The sequence below is a fragment of the Morus notabilis genome, unplaced genomic scaffold (genome assembly GCF_000414095.1).
Source record: "Morus notabilis unplaced genomic scaffold, ASM41409v2 Scaffold1242, whole genome shotgun sequence".
NCBI lineage: Eukaryota > Viridiplantae > Streptophyta > Magnoliopsida > Rosales > Moraceae > Morus > Morus notabilis.
In genome coordinates this window covers 64348-81904 of record NW_010358947.1, presented here as the reverse complement: position 1 = coordinate 81904, position 17557 = coordinate 64348, and the positions used below count along the sequence as shown (strand labels likewise).

At 39.2% G+C, this 17557-nt stretch overlaps 1 protein-coding gene across 1 annotated transcript; it reads left to right on the top strand.

Moving 5' to 3' along the window:
- Positions 1-13960: 13960 nt before the first annotated feature.
- LOC21393770 (AAA-ATPase ASD, mitochondrial) lies at positions 13961-15888 on the top strand. Its single transcript, XM_010093613.2, has one exon. The coding sequence runs from the start codon at positions 14074-14076 to the stop codon at positions 15682-15684; it is 1611 nt and encodes a 536-aa protein (XP_010091915.1). The 5' UTR covers positions 13961-14073; the 3' UTR covers positions 15685-15888.
- The last annotated feature ends 1669 nt before the right edge of the window (positions 15889-17557 follow it).

The window sequence follows — 17557 nt, the reverse complement described above, 5'->3', positions numbered from 1 at the left end:
ATATATTGTCGATTTTAGATAACTTGTAATAATAATATTTTCTGAGCCAACATAGAGATTTAATTTATTCGATTATTTAATTTTGTGAATCAAAACTTGAATTGGTGAACGAAGCATTAGGGATTCTCGATACCTTACCATTTTCTTCATTCAAATTCCCTCCTTTCTATTTTATTTACAACAAAATCTCAAAAACTATTCTTTTTCTTTAATTCACTTTTCTCTAACGCTCTTATTCTGTTAGTCTTTCTTGTTATTTTGTTATCTCTCTGTGGATACGACTGCCCTTCTGTGCTACAATTGACCGCGTGTGAACATCACGTTTGGGCGTTAATCAACTATCACCAAACAACTATCCATCCTGGCGAGCACAATTTCACTCCCTATTATTTGGATATGACCTTTTAGGATTTATAGATGGCACTAAACCTAGTCCACCTGAAACCATTGAAGAAAATAATGCTCCTATCACAAATCCGGCCTTTATTCAGTGGAAACGTCAAGATCAGCTTCTACTACACGCGATTCTTGCCTCTCTGACTGATACTGTCATGCCATTAATTGCCTCTGCTGCTACATCATGTGATGCTTGGGTTCGCATAGCAAGACTCTATGCCAGCCGGTCTCGTCCTCGAATTATGCATCTAAAGGAACAACTACACTTAATGACCAAAGGGTCCAAAACAGTATCTAAATATCTTCAGATTATTAAATGCCTTTTTGACGAGCTTTCCTTGACTAATGCTCCACTTGCAGATGATGACCTGATTATTTATTGTCTCAATGGTCTTGGTCCTGGATTAAAGAAATTGCTGCTGTTGTTCGTGCTCGTGAAAATCCAATTTCCTTTCAAGAACTCCATGACAAGCTGGTTGAACAAGAAGGAGTCATCAAAGAGATGAGAATCGGGCCGAATCCTCTCCTATCACTGCTAATTTTACAAGAAGTGGACACAATAATACCAACAACAGGCCTTCGAATTCGAACTATAAAAGCAATAACTTCCAACAGCATCGTGGCACCAATCCAAACTTCAACAACCGTGGCTATCAACAGAATCACAACCAAAATCGAAACTTCAACAGCAACTATAGAAGCAATCAACCACAGATCACTTGTCAGATATGTGAGAAGCGTGGTCACTCTGCACACCAATGTCGTGTTCTCAAGGCCAAACTCTCTTCTCAACCGGTTGTTAATCACACTTCCATGAACAATTCCAACTCTGGATGGCTTATGGATTCTGGGGCCATCCATCATGTTACAAGTGATCTTGATAATCTTTCTCTGCATCAAGGGTATGAAGGCAGTGATGATGTTTTTATTGGAGACGGCTCTGAGCTAACCATCACTCACACTGGTTCTACTCATCTCTCCCATAACTCCAAAAATTTTTCCTTATCTAATGTTCTTTGTGTTCCTTCTATCCAAAAGAATTTAATCTCTGTTTCAAAATTTTGCAAGTCTAATAACTCATCCATTGAATTCTTTCCTTCTTGTTTTGTTGTCAAGGATCTCAACACGGGGGCACATCTTCTTCAAGGCCCGAATAAAGAAGGAGTGTACGAGTGGCCAAGGCGTGGACAATCTGTGATTACGAAACCTTATGTGCTAGTTGGAGTGAAAGCAAATATCAAAAGTTGGCATAACCATCTTGGGCATCCTTTGTCAAAAATTCTTCATCATCTTGCCAAATCTAGTTTTTTACCTTTGTCTTCTTCTGTGTCATTTAATTTTCCTTGTGATTCCTGCTCTTGTAATAAGAGTCATAAACTTCCTTTTGGTACATCATCCCTCAAGAGTCGTGGTCCATTAGATCTTGTTTATTCAGATGTATGGGGTCCTGCTCCAGTAACTTCAATAAATGACTTTAAGTACTATGTCATTTTTGTCGATCATTTTACCAAATATATATGGCTATATCCCATTCGTTACAAGTCTGATGTCATGCAAGTGTTTGTAAAATTCAAAAATGTCGTTGAACGTTATTTTAATACCAAACTTGTTACTTTATATTCGGATATGGGTGGAGAATATCAAAAAATGTTAGAGTTTCTTTCCTCTCATGGTGTTCAACATCTCACCACTCCACCTCATACACCCCAACATAATGGCTCCGCCGAAAGACGATATCGTCACATTGTTGAAACTGGTCTCACGCTTCTTACCATGCTTCGATTCCTCTCTCCTATTGGACATTTGCTTTTCAAACAGCCACGTACCTCATTAATCGCATGCCCACTCCACTTCTCAATCTCAAATCTCCATTTGAATCATTATTCCACTCATATCCAAACTACTCCAAATTAAAAATTTTTGGTTGTCTCTGCTATCCATGGCTTCGTCCATATGCTAAACACAAATTGGAACCAAGATAAACTCCTTGTGTCTTTTTCAGCTACTCCACCCAACAAAGTGCATACAAGTGTCTTGATCCAACCACAAACAAAATTTATATCTCTCGTCATGTCCAGTTTGTTGAAGATGTCTTCCCCTTTGCCAAAAATTCTCACTTCTCTATTTCTCAAAGTGAACTTACTTCCTGGTCTTCTTGTTCTTGTTCCTTGGCTTCTCTTGACTTACCTCATTTTCAGGTCCCTATATCTCTCACGTCCAACTGCCCAGCATCTTTTTCACCCTCCACTGCTGCGGTTATGCCTACTACCGACTCTTCTGCTTCAACTTCCACCAGTGCACCTGCTGTTTCAGTAACTCCACACATACAGTCCTCTGCCGCAACTACTCTTCCAGAGCTTTTTGATTCCGTGCCTTCTAGAAATGTGCCCTCTCCATCCTTTCCACCACCACCTAGATCCTCTTCATCTCATCCTATTGAACACACTCATTCCATGACCACCCGTTCTCAAAATAATATTTTTAAGCCCAAACAGATTTTCACAACCACCAAACATCCCATACCCGGCCCTCTTGAGCCAACTTGTGTCTCCACTGCACTTCGTGACCCTCGTTGGCGTGATGCTATGGTCGATGAACTTAATGCCCTTACTCAAAATGGCACTTGGCACCTAGTACCACGACAACCTCATCAAAATATTGTTGGTTGTAAATGGGTGTTTCGAATTAAACGCAATCCGGATGGCACCATCTCTCGTTACAAGGCAAGACTCGTTGCAAAAGGTTTTCATCAACGACCCGGAGTTGACTATCATGACACTTTCAGTCCGGTTATTAAACCCACCACCATCCGCCTGATAATTTCTATTGCTTTAAGTCGGGGTTGGCCCATTCGTCAATTGGATGTCAACAATGCTTTTCTCCATGGTACTCTTCATGAAGAAGTTTATATGACACAACCACCTGGATTTATTGATTTCGCTTTGCCTAATCATGTGTGTCGTCTTCATAAGGCAATTTATGGCTTGAAGCAAGCACCACGAGCTTGGTACAACGAGCTCAAGGAGTTTCTTCTCACCTATGGTTTCTCCAATTCAAGGGCTGATACATCCCTCTTTATCTATGACAACCATGGTTCCATAATTTACTTTCTTGTTTATGTGGATGATCTTCTTGTGACAGGCAATCAATCAGAGGAGTTACATACCTTCATCAAAGCATTATCTACTCGGTTTTCTCTCAAGGATCTCGGGGCCCTACACTACTTCTTAGGCGTGGAAGTTCTTCCTACATCCAAAGGTCTCTTCCTCACTCAACACAAATATATTCATGATCTTCTTGTTCGAGCCAAAATGGATGGTGCTAAAGATGTGCTTACTCCTCTGTCCACTTCCAAAGCATTGGTTCCTAATGATGGGTCACTCCTTATTAATGCTACTGAATACATGCAAGTCATTGGCTCCCTACAATATTTGTCTCTTACTCGTCCGGATATCTCCTTTGCTGTGAACAAACTTGCTCAATTCATGCATTGCCCAACCCAAGCTCATTGGACAGCTACAAAACGACTCCTACGCTACTTGAAAAATACTATCTACTTTGGTCTTCATCTGCGTCGCAATAAACCATTATCACTACATGCCTTTTCTGATGCGGATTGGGCTGGTAATCTCCATGACCGAACATCCACTAGTGCTTACATTGTTTATCTCGGCGGCAATCCTATCTCATGGTCCTCCAAGAAGCAGAAATCCATTGCTCGTTCGTCCACTGAGTCTGAGTATCGCGTTGTCACCTCTACAGCAGCTGAACTCTCTTAGATCACCTCTCTTCTTCAAGAACTCCGCATCACTGTTGCTCCTCCTACTATCTACTGTGATAACATGGGCGCTACGTACTTGTGTGCCAATCCAGTGTTTCACTCGCGTATGAAACATATTGCCATAGATTTTCACTTCGTTCGTGGCAAAGTTGCTGCTGGTCAACTACGAGTCTCTCACGTGTCCACCCATGATCAACTTGCTGATCTTCTCACAAAACCACTTCCTAAACAGTGCCACTTAATTCTCCGGTCCAAGATTGGTGTTTCCAATGGAAGCACCATCTTGCGGGGGCATGTTAGAGATTATCCAACCCCATCAGATGCACAAGACTCGGCTCCAACTTCTTGATATTCTCCTCAACTAAGATCTCCGCAAATCAAGGCTTTTGTTATACCATAGCCGTACTATAGCTATAGTTAGCTTCTATCCCTAAAATGTTTCCACTTTCTCAGCATGTAGTTACAACACATGTATCATATATTGGTGTATATATATCACAGCTCATTAATGAATAAAAGTACAGCTACTTACTAAAAGATACTTTCTGCAGCATTGAAATCCTTTATGTATAGCCTAAATGGGAAGCGTTATCTGTAGGTCAGGCACTCATTTTTCAAAAATAAAATTTTTTTTTTTTTTTTTTTTTTTTTTTTTTTTGCGCAGTGCACTTGGGTCTATGCGTACCTCTCTTAACTTGACATTACTACACGGCTTTGAACCGTTGGGGACGTGCTTAATGTGCAAATCAACAAGTCAACAATTAGAATCTACTGACTCGCGAGTTGCAAACATGCACGTCCAGCGTGTCTTCATAGCATCTTTTGGTGAGGTGAGATCATAATGAAGCCAAGGACATATCCCCTACTTGAGGCCAATCCACGTGGGTCCCATCAGATGTCCAATTCTTGTGTCTATTAGGGATTTATTAGATAAGAAGTTTTTAATTGTAATAGCTACTAGTGGCGTCCAATATTCACAATTAAGATATAGAAGATATTTTATCTGTATGACCTATTGTAGAACCCATTTTCGATTAGCATGTGGTATTGAATTTCAATAATATGTTTAGCATTGATACTGGGAAATAATAATGAAAAGATTTTCGTAGGAGAATAATGACTCTAGAAAGTCTCACACTTTTGGAGCAAGGCTTATTTTGTGTTTGTAAATTCCCAAGTAAGCGTCGTAGATAAATAAACCAAGCAACGTTGAAGGTCCTCCCAAAAATGGGAGATCCTCCGTTGTGGGCGGTCTCATATTTCATCTTCTTCGCGGTGGGCGATGTAGCGGCAAGAACCCTTGGGATTGGCCATGATGACCTACATTTCATTTTCATTTTTTCTTTTATCATTGTTAAATTTTTTATTTTTCTGTTTTCTTAGCAAATTCTTTCTTAATCCGGTTTTTTTTGCAATAATGTTAAGAAATTATTTTCTTAATAATCTAGATGAAAGGTACAACTACAAGTCGTCTATGTGTTATAGTTTTGTTTTTACCCAGTAATTGAAAGAAACGACAAGAAGCATATACTAAACCAAAATCCGTATTAGTAAATCAGGTAAAAGAAAATGAAGAAAAAATTGAGGACATTAATATGCATCAAGGGGAATGTATCTCTGGACGAGCAAAATGAGAACGGCAAACTGCGTCTAAGAATGATGTTTTGGCATGCCCTTAAAATAACATTCCATGAGAAGTTTAAGCTACTCTTATCCAAAACGACGTCAAAATAATGAATTATTAGTCGCGGGCTTTCCTTAATGATTAGATATGTATATTTTTTAATTTTTATATAATTTTATAAAAATTTGAGGGACAGAAAATTTAGTTTATCGACATATCGAAGAATATCTATATTTAAATGTTGTATGAGAGGTGTGTTGTGTGGAAAAATGTGGATGACACGTGAAAAAATAACAGTGTGACACGTGGCCTTGCTTTTCTTTAAAAGGCAACAACTCTCGACGTTGGGGACTCCCTTTCCTTCTGCTGCAAAGGAAGCCCATCTTAGGACGCCAACTCTAAGAACTGTAGTCTACAATGACGACGGTAGTACAGAAGGTATAAATGGAGAACTCGACTTGTTGGAAGAAAAGAGACTCGACTCCCAACTATGTCTCGCCACCTATCAGCAAAGAGCAGCGCGATATTACAACAAGAGAGTTCGACAAATGAGGTTCGTCCTGGGAGACCTAGTATTAAAAAGGGTGACGCAGAGTACAAAACCCAAAAATACTGGCCCTCTGGGCCTAACTTGGGAAGGACCCTACCGAATAAGAGAAGTGTTGTGTCCTGACACCTACATCTTGGAAAGCCTCTCCGGCAAGAAGATTCAGCATCCATGGAATGCAGAACAGCTAAAGCTGTACTACCAATAATGTATGTAATTTTTTGCACATCTTAATTATATTTTTGACAATTTAAATAAATTGATGAGTTTTTAGAAATATTGTCCAAAAGTAAGAAGAATTCACCCTTTGAATAAACTTGTCTGCTTAAAAAACTAAGGAATATTAAACAGACAAGGGGGACAGTAAGGGATCTACGGATCACTGAAAAAACTTAAAAAATTTTACAAAATTTTCTAAGGCGACGGCCCCAAGGGGCAAAGTTGACGCCGACTCTTCCACGGAGGAGAGGCGAGGAAAAACTTAGAAAATTTTACGAAATTTTCTAAGGCGACGACCCCAAGGGGCAAAGCTGATGCCGACTCTTCCAAGGAGGAGAGGCGAGGAAAAACTTAGAAAATTTTACGAAATTTTCTAAGGCGACGACCCCAAGGGGCAAAGCTGATGCCGACTCTTCCAAGGAGGAGAGGCGAGGAAAAACTTAGAAAATTTTATGAAATTTTCTAAGGCGACGACCCCAATGGGCAAAGATGTCGCCGACTCTTCCAAGGAGGAGGCGCAAGGAAAGCAATAAAGGCAATTATATAAAAATCCCAAACATTATATAAAAAAAAATGTCACACATTACACAAAAATATATAAAAAGGAAAGCTTTAGGCCTTGCCGCCAGCCACCGAGTTATCACCATCACCAGGCGGGGAAGAATTTTCATCATCAGTAGAAGGAGGATGAGCAACATAAAGGAAGCTCAAATCCCACTCAGGATGCTCTTGTTTTATCAAATCGACGATTTGTTGACCAGCAGATTGAAAATCCTTGGTGCGAATGTCGATGAGCTCCGGAGAAGCCTTGAACTCCTCAATGATCTCTACATGCTTGGCATCGAACATTGCTGTGGCCTCAGCTTCAGCTTCCTTCTTCCCCTTAGCTTTTCCTTAAGCAAAGCACCTCTTCACCGCCTCGGTAGCTTCAGCTGACTTCTTCTCAGAGATTTATGCCCGCTTTGTAAGATCCACAACCGCGGTAGTTAAATTGGTCAACTCCTTCTGAAGGTTTGACATCTTGGCTAGTTCACCTTCCAAACTCCTCAGTTAGGCCACGGCCACATCCCTCTCCTCGACGGCGTATGAGCACTTATTCTTGGCATCGTCAAGAAGAGAGTTAAGCTTGGCTTCCACGCTGTCCATCTCCTTATCATGTTCTTCAACCTTGACTAGATCAATAAGGTTGAGAATGGCAAGGACTAGGCCTTGAAAAATTAAATGTCAGAAAATAAAGATACAGAGGACGAAATCAACAAAAAGAAAAGGCGGCTCGATCGAGGCTTACGTGAATCTAGAAGGAGATCTGCTTGCGCTGACGATCAACCAGAGAAGACTGGGCGGCGACGATCCAGTGCGACTCTAGAAAAGACTCATATAGAGCCTGGAAGACGATGGAGAAACGAGGAGGAAGTTTCAGCATAGCCCTAATCTCGGCGTCAGAAATATCTGAGACTTGGAAGTTGGAATCCATGATTTTTGCCCCCGGGATAAGCACGCATTCCCTCGGTGCTGGAGGAACATCAGCAACATCAGGAATTGGGACCATCGGCGTCCAAGTTTCGGTCACCGGCGCCTTCTCTTTGTGCCTCCTTTTCAGCGCAGGAACCTCCTCATCAGACACCAAAGGGGCCCTTGTGGTTTTCTTTTTTCTCGGTGCCTGGGAAGAAGAGCTGGCCTTCTCTTTTCCCTTGGATGGAGGTTGTTGGCTTAGCGGGGGCTGCTGGCTTGGTTGAGGTGGCCGATTACCGGGAAGCTAAATCGTCAAAGTCACCATTTCTGTGCAAACGACGAGACAAAAATATAGTCGACGTTTGGATAGAATGCCAGAATAAGAAAGGCATCAAAGATCAAGAGTTTACCTTCGTCGTTCAAATGGAAATATTCACGAACGGCGTCAAGATTGGTGGGGTCTGGGAGATCGAGAATCAACCCAGCTTCTCAAAGATTGGACTCGGTCAGGAGGGTGTCAATATGATGAGCTTCGGACGAAAATGAAAAAGCCTGCTCAACCCTCGCCAATCTATTCCCAGCAAGTTTTGGCCGGTCTTGACTAACTACAGGATAAAAGGACTGTCATCATAAAAAAAAAGAGGAGAGAAGAAAAGTGGGGAGAGAATAAGAGAAGTCAATCTCACCCATGTTCCCAAACAACGCTTTCACTTTCCTTCGACAGGGCAAGCGGTTGTCGGGATGAAAGTTGAAAGGCCCACGTATCATAAAAAACATAGGTTTCCACCCGTGTGGCGACGAGGGTATACCCAATATTAGCTTTCTGAACCTGGATTGAGATCTCCCATGCCCACTCAAAAAGTACCACCCCTCGCACTTTGCGACGTTGCACAATCTATACATGAATCTAAACTCATCCAGCGGAAGATCAACATCAAACTGTTGACTCCACAAAATCCAGGCGCCGGCGAAACAGTACCAAAAATTCGGCGCCAACTGAGCAAGGGAGATACCATAGAAATGACAATAGTTCTTTACAAAGGGATGAACCAGAAGGGTCATCCCCGCCGTGACAGCTCTGGTATAAATAGGGAGGTATCCGGTCAGAGGCATGCTAGTCCTAAAATGTATATCCGGGATGAGGTATTTAAACCACCTCCCATCAATGCAGCCTTCTTTGATGGCCCGGATAATGTCCTTATTCCGGACCCTCGACGCCACGATGTCGGCCGTAAAGAAAGGCCTCTCCAGATCTCCACTCGTAGCAGCCAGGGGGGCATCTACTAGCGAGGCAGCAACCCCACTTACGCTGCCACACGTGAAGGGAATTCTGTCAACCACTTCCTCTATCATGTGGTCGACACTACCGAACTCATCGCCGAAGTCGTCGCCTGGTCCAAACACGGCCTCAGCGTCTTCTACTTCCCTCAGCAAAAAGTCGACGCCTGAAGAAGAAGATGACCATGAAATCTCTTCCACAGAAGATGAGTCTGGTCGGACGGCGGAAGGATCCTCTCGACAGGGGGGTTTTGGGCCATTATTCTGATAATTAAAAAGACAAGGAACTAAGTCAAAGTCCTAAAGTCTAGAGGAAAAGGAAAGACGACCGTTCTAAGCAACGACCATTCTAAACGACGACTGCTAAAATGCCTCAACATAACGTCGACCATTCATATACAAATGGTAACGACGAATGCTCGTGACAACCAAGGTTCATCAGAGCCCAAAAGCCAGAGACTTACATTCAACCAGAAATTAGAAAAAACTATCCTACGTGGGTCAAATAAAGCATAGTAAGTTATTATCCTCTACATTTCGCATATCAACACATGTATATGATTCACTGGGAAAGCCAGTGAAATCATCCAGCAACACAAATAAGCAATGATTAAAGCTTACCGGTAAGTTAGAGTCTGGGCGGAGTCTGGAAACCAAGTAGCTTCACGATGCACCAAAGGAAGCAAGGAGCGCAATTCAGAAATTCACGAGGAGAAATTCAGGCAGAGCAATGGAAGTTCTAAAAGTTTGGGAAAGAATGGCTTCGGTTCGAAGGATATTTAAGGAGAAGCAAGCCCTCGACCCCTGACCGTTGGACGAACTTCATGAAATTCAACGGCAGGGGCATCTCGCCCAGATCTGACGACAGCAGACAAAGGCGAGAAAATGAAGGGACGCGATCCAAAGGCTCACATTCGCCCTTTCGAAATGAGGCCTCACGTCAGCATGAGGAAGCGACCGACGTAACGGTTGCGTTCCTCGAGGAAATCTGAAGCATCCAGACCATCATTGCAAACGAAGGCTCGGGATCAGGTTCCCACACCCGAAGCACGAAGGTACGACCGAACCTAAGCTCGAGGCTGTCTAAAAGAAACCCTCGACCTGGGGGGCAACTGTTGTGTGGGAAAATGTGGATGACGCGTGGAAAAATAACAGTGTGACACGTGGCCTTGCTTTTCTTCAAAAGGCAACAACCCTCGACATTGGGGACTCCCTTTCCTTTTGCTACAAAGGAAGCCCAACTTAGGACGCCGACTCCTCATGACGACGACAGGTCGTACCATCGACCTTACGACGGGAGACGGCGAGAAGAATGCCCCAAAAGGGGAAAGCCTGACATCGCAAGTTGCATGCAGAAATGGGGGATGTCTGCAGTACAGGCATTAATTGCAAACCCTTAAACTGCCCTACAAGGGATAGAAAAGGGTTACAGGTACGCACAGAGCCGTAATGGGAGACTAATTGGCTGAGTCAACAGCTCGCAAAAGTGATTAGTGGGCTACGGTCTGGGCCTAGAAGGGCATACCACTTGAGTGCTTCTACCTACAAAGAAAACCCACCCGACGAAGGAAGCTCGGCTATAAAAGGGGCGAAGCCCTATACAGGATGGTGGTTGGCTTCCTAAGAGAGAAAAAATGAGAGAGCAATTGTTGATGTAAATTGTAACAATCTCAAAAGGAATATAAACCTACAGTGGATGTAGCTCTTCATTTATAAGAGTGAACCACTATAAATTTTGTATGTTCTTCTACTTCAAGTATTTCTTCTCATATTGATCACCATTTTAAAAATACAACAAACACTTCATTGCATGTATTGAGTACACAGTCAATATCAAGCTGGTCATCCAACGAGATACCTAAAGGTGACCCGGCCTATTTCTGTTGACGAGTTTTCACCGTCAACAAGGTGAAACATTGAAAAGATGCAAACGACATCGATTGAGGATCGTCATCGAAATCTATGACTACTTATATTAAAAACGAGAACGAGGTTGTGAACCAAGTACATAGTTTATCACAGCTTTAATTTTTTACATAAATAAACATATAAGTAAAATTACGGTAAATAATTAAATAAATAATATATATTTGAATTATTTAAAGTAAATATTGTAATTTAAAAATGTATGTAGTACTTGTCAAAAAAAAATTCTAGTAAAAAATTGTAAAAAGAAAATTTATGTGGTATAAAATCTTTTTATCACGTGTCGAGTCGTAAGTAATAAAATATTTATTTTAAATAGTTTAAATTTTACTATTTAGTTAATTTAGTTTTAAAAATATCTCATTTACTGTAATTTATGTTATACACACTACATAAATCAGATTATAGAAAATAAGAATTAACCATAAAAAGAACATGTCTAAAATACCACATAAGAGCAATTCAAAAAAAAAAACATTATAAAATTCAAATCAACATGTTTACAATATTGTAAAATAGTTGATGTTTTAAAGATATAGCTTGAATAATAGACATTTTATGTAATTATTTTTTGGAAGAAAGAGAGAAATAGGCCAAGACTTGAGATGAATTAAAATTAATATGTCAATAGTTTACATAAGTTAATAAATAGGCCAAATTACTGTTTTCGTCCATAACTTATCTAGTTATGAACCATAACTTGACAAGTTATTCACGGTTTTTATCCATAATTTGTCTGGCTATGAACTATAACTTGACAAGTTTGTCCATAACTTATCTGGTTATAAATTATAACTTAACAAGTTATGTCCTATTAATTTCTATAATTAAAAATTAGCCTATATGCTTTCTTAAACTTTTCGGCCTATTTTTTACTATTTTCGATTATTATTTTTTTCTTTGTTCCTGCTTGCATCCAAGCAATCCGAATGGGCTTCAATTTCTCGTGAACGGGTCCGCCTAGCCCATGTCGCTTCCTAAGCTTGCCCGGGTTGAGGGTGGCGGCCCACATTTATAGCTCTTAGATATAGGCTTGATTAACCCCCTTGAATTAATGGGTGTAAAGTGTCTGCCTTTGTAAATGTGCCGTCAAATCCTAGGATTCAACCGCCGACAGCGGAAACTATCAAAACTTAAGCCGGTGCCGTTTTTCATGAAGTGTTACATTAGCCGGTGCCGTGTTACATTAGCTAGAGTTAAGTAAAGGCAAAAGAAAGGCTTTCTTAAGTCATTAGCTTGTGTGTAACCGGTGCCGTTTTTCTTGCAGTGTTACATTCAATCACTCTAAAATCGCATCCCCTCTCGTAATCCCATTTTTCTATTTTACTATTCATTTCTATTCCAATTGTCTTCTGAACTCATTGAATTTAATTACTATTCATCCGTTTTTCTATTCATTTCTTAAGTGCAAGAACATTGAACTTGAATGGCCAAGAAGAAAAAACGAATTTGGTGTCCTTTTCTGCCATTTTTTTTTTAATCAAGTTGATGTTGTTGTTGTTTTTTTTTTTTTTTTTTTTTTTTTTTTTTTTTTTTTTTGTGTGTACTGAATTCGGTGTTCTAATTAAACGAAACACCAGTGACAATTTAGACCTGTAAAATAAACGAAACACCAGTGACATTAAATAGCCGATTGAACACGTTTCAATATAATAGCTAGATATTGTTGTGGTGATTTATTCTCTTTCCATCACTTTTTATTGTCCTTTTCTGTGGTGCGAAAAACGCAAAATTAAAAGGAAATACAACGACAAGGATTCAGTCACAACCGAATGCAAGAAAAGTAAAAAGGAAACCAATAACATTATAACAAGATTTTGTGGAGGATTCCGTATTTCTTTTCACACTTCGATGCAAGAAAAGTTCCCCTCCCTTTCAAATAGTGACAAGAACTTAAAGGGCATATTCTTTTGTCTAAAAAACTCAAAAAAAAGACAACTCAATTTTCAACTTTATTCAACTTTACGTTCTTTTAAGTTTTAATTTTATTCAATTTTACTCAACTTTATTCAAATTATAATTTCAACTCAAGTTATAACTCAAATTCAACTCAAAAACTACACTCAAGTTATACTCCAAAAGAACAATCCCAAATATTACTTTAAAAATAGAGTTTGTATTTTTTTTAAATAAATGATAATAAAGTAAAAGAAGGACGAAAATCAGACAAATTTTTACAGATTTAAATTTCCATCCTCGCCTACCATGACACCGGTGATACTACGTCAGTTTTTTTAAAAAATAATACGTGTGTATATATATTTTAATCAGTATGTTAACTTGGCTTCACAGAGAAAAATAGAAAAATAAGTTTTTTTTTTTTTTTTTGGGAAGTGAAGTAATCATCAATTTAATATTACTATGATACCTACCATTATATGCTATGCTAATTATGAACAATCAAAAGTACTCCTTACGATAACTCATATACTCTGAACTTCTTCTTATCGAAAAATAGAAATTTTTGATAATTTTTTCTTTGCTAATTAATCACCATAAACATTGCACCTAATCAGCACTACCGTCAAAAATGGCGGCTGACTATTATATGACACTATTTGCATGCACCGTTAATTTTCACAAACACCTTCCTAAAGTGGGCCCATTGAAAAATACACGCAAATAAACAAAAATCGGCAGCCCGGAAACTTTCAAAACTGCTTGAGTCTGGTCTCCTCTTCAGTCTTTCTTTATTTGTAATTAAGAAGGAAACAAGACAAAAGCTAATAGGAAATTCATCAAGTGCCTTGGTCACTAAGGCATAAAGCTTCTTCTTCCTCTCTCTCTATAAACGCTGCTCAAAATTCACAATCTAGCTAGTAAAAACTCACACTGAAATAGTTCGAAAAAATGATGGCCAATATGGGCCATATGTTTTCTCAAGTGGGCTCAATTATGGCCAGCGTGATGTTTGTTTATGCCATGTTCCAACAATATTTTCCTTATCAGTTCCGAAGTTACTTCGGAAAATACTCCAACATAGTGTTGGGGTTTGTCTACCCTTATATCCGTATCAAATTTGATGAGTACCCCGGTGATCGTTTCAAGCGAAATGAGGTCTACACGACCATCAAAACCTACCTCAGCGCCAATTCCTCCGCGCGAGCCAAGCGCCTCAAGGCGCACGACATCAAAGACAGCAAGTCCCTCGTTCTTAGCATTGACGACAACGAGGAAGTCACCGACGAATTCGAAGGCGTCAAACTTTGGTGGACATCCCACACAAGCTCCCCAAAGAACAACAGCTTTAGTTGGTACCCCAACTCGGACGACAAGAGGTCTTACACGCTTACCTTCCATAGACGTCACCGAGACCTAATCACCACTTCTTATCTTGGCCATGTCCTCAAGGAAGGGAAAGCAATAGAGGTGAAGAATCGGCAGAGGAAGCTTTACACCAATGGCAGCAATGAGAATTGGTATGGTGCGAAGAGGACTAAGTGGAGCCATGTCCTTTTTGAGCACCCGGCGACCTTCGACACTTTGGCTATGGACCCTAAGAAGAAGAAGGAGATTGTCAATGATCTGCTCAAGTTCAAGAAGGGAAAAGAGTACTACGCCAAAGTTGGCAAGGCTTGGAAACGAGGGTATCTTCTTTATGGTCCTCCGGGGACTGGTAAGTCAACCATGGTCTCCGCCATGGCTAACTTTTTAGATTATGATGTCTATGATTTGGAACTCACATCAGTTAAGGACAACACCGAGCTGAGGAAGCTGTTGATAGACACTTCCAATAAGTCCATCATTGTGATTGAGGACATTGATTGCTCTCTTGATCTTACTGGCCAAAGAAAGAAGGAAAAGGCGGAGAAGAAGAAAGGAGATGAAGAAGAGAAGGACCCTGCTCGTAAAAGGGCTGAAGAGATGGAAGATGCGAACAAGAGCAAGGTTACTCTTTCGGGCTTGTTGAATTTCATCGACGGGATTTGGTCGGCTTGTGGCGGTGAGAGAATTATTGTGTTCACTACTAATTATGTGGACAAACTTGATCCTGCTCTCATTAGAAGAGGAAGGATGGACAAGCGCATAGAGTTGTCTTATTGTTGCTTCGAGTCCTTCAAAGTGCTTGCTAAGAACTACTTGGATGTCGAATCGCATGAATTGTTCGCGGAGATCGAGTGTTTGTTGGGGGAAACTAAGATGACTCCTGCTGATGTTGCGGAGAATATTATGCCTAAGTCTGATGATGAAGATGCTGATACGTGTTTGACGAATTTGATTGAAGCTCTTGAGAAGGAAAAGGAAGATGCCAAAAAGAAGGCCGAGGAAGAAGCGAAGTTGAAGGAGGAGGAAGAGGCAAAATTGAAGGCTCAAGACGAAGAAATGCTCAAGGCTGAGAAAGAAGAAAAAGTAGAGAAGAAAGAGGGTGAACAAAATTCTGCTAAAGAAAATGGGAAATGTACATGTAATGGAACATCATCAGCTAAGGAAGTGAAAGAGAATGGATCTGTCAGCTCTTAATTAGGAAGTTTAAGGAAGACTGAAAGTTGAATGTGAAGTTAATTATGTCTTTCACTAAGTTATTAGAACGTTGCTTGTATGTAAAGTTGTATTTCTTTCTGTCTGTACTCCTAGTGGATATTACTAATTATGTGTGTTCTTAGATTTGCCAATATTATCAACAATAAGAATCTTTTATCAGTTATGAGACTCTTCGTGGTGGAATTTTTGGGTTTTCCATGTGTCTAGTACCGTTGCAAATAATGACGGGTGCTTGGTTTCTTAACTGCTAGAGCATAAAAATTCAGACTGATTAAAGCACTCAATTAAAATTTAAATCAATGTATAGCCTAAATGGGAAGCCTAATCTGTAGGTCAGGCATTCATTTTTTAAAATTATGGCCGTGTTTAGAATTGATCCCGTTTTTATTTTTCACATTTTTTGGGAAAGAAAAAATAAAAAAGTTTTCAAAACGGCATTTGGCGCAATAAAGACAAGAAACGGAAATGAAAACGATTTTTTAGTTTAGTGTAAAATGAGAGAGAAATAAAAAATGACTTTTAGTCGTTTTCATTTTTTGTTTTCGTTTTCTTCTCTCTCGAGCAGAGAGAGAGAAAGATAGACATTAATGAGGTTTTTTACACTGAAAATAATCTCTTGATAAAACTACCAAACACATTTTTAAAAATAATTTCTGTCTGAGATTGAAAACGTTTTCATTTTCATTTTCATACAAAAAATAAAATCATTTTAGAATAAACTCTAAACGCGTCCTATATTTCATGGATTAGAATAATGAGATTAGAACCATTTTCGATTTACGTGTATTTTTTGTGAGAGAAAATACTGTAACGAATCATAAATCATGATTCAAATCATAGTATGAATCCTCCAACCAAACGTCTCCTAAAATTCTTCTTCTTCTTCTTCTTTCTTTATTTTATTTTATTTTTTTCCTTTGCAGTGCACTAGGGTCTATGCGTACCTCTCCTAACGGTTGGGGACGTGCTTAATCTGCAAGTCAACAATTAGAATCTACTCACTTGCAAGTTGCAAACATGCACGTCCAGGGTGTCTTCATAGCATCTTTTGGTGAGGTGAGATTATAATGAAGCGAAGGACATATCCCCTACTTGAGGCCAATCCACGTGGGTCCCATCAGATGTCCACTTCTTGTGTGGATTTATTAGAAAAGAATTTTGTAATTGTAATAGATACTAGTGGCGTCCAATATTCACAATTAACATATAGAAGATATTTTATCTGTATGACTTATTGTAGAACCCATTTTTCGATTAGCATGTGGTATTGAATTTCAATAATATGTTTAGCATTGATATTGAGAATCGACAAAATCTCTGAAGTTGTGGAGAGTGAATATATGTCACGGCATATGTAGTGTAATTATATTAAGGTATCTCCTACTAAGAAATTATATTAAGATATCAGCCGAAGAAAAAAGGCTTTGGATTTATTTATTTTTTTATAGATACAAAGAAGGGACAAGAAAACAAGGGGCCTGTTTGTTTTCGTTTTCGTTTTCGTTTTTCACGGTTTTTAAAGTAAAAAAATGAAAACGGGTGTTAAAAACGTGTTTGGTGCAATTTTTTTTAAAAAACAAAACCAAAAACGTTTTTGTCTTTTTGTGAAAATCAGAAAACGAAAAAAAGGTGTTTTCATTTTCTCGTTTTCGTTTTCTGTTTTCTGAAAAACGGATTTCACTTTTTTTTTCTTTTTCATTTTCTTCCCTCTTTTCTGAAATCGTTTTTGTATTATATATGTTTATTTAATATATTATTATTTAATATATTTAATAATATTATTTATATAATATATTTAATAATATTATTTATTTAATATATTTAATATATTATTTATTTAATATATTTAATA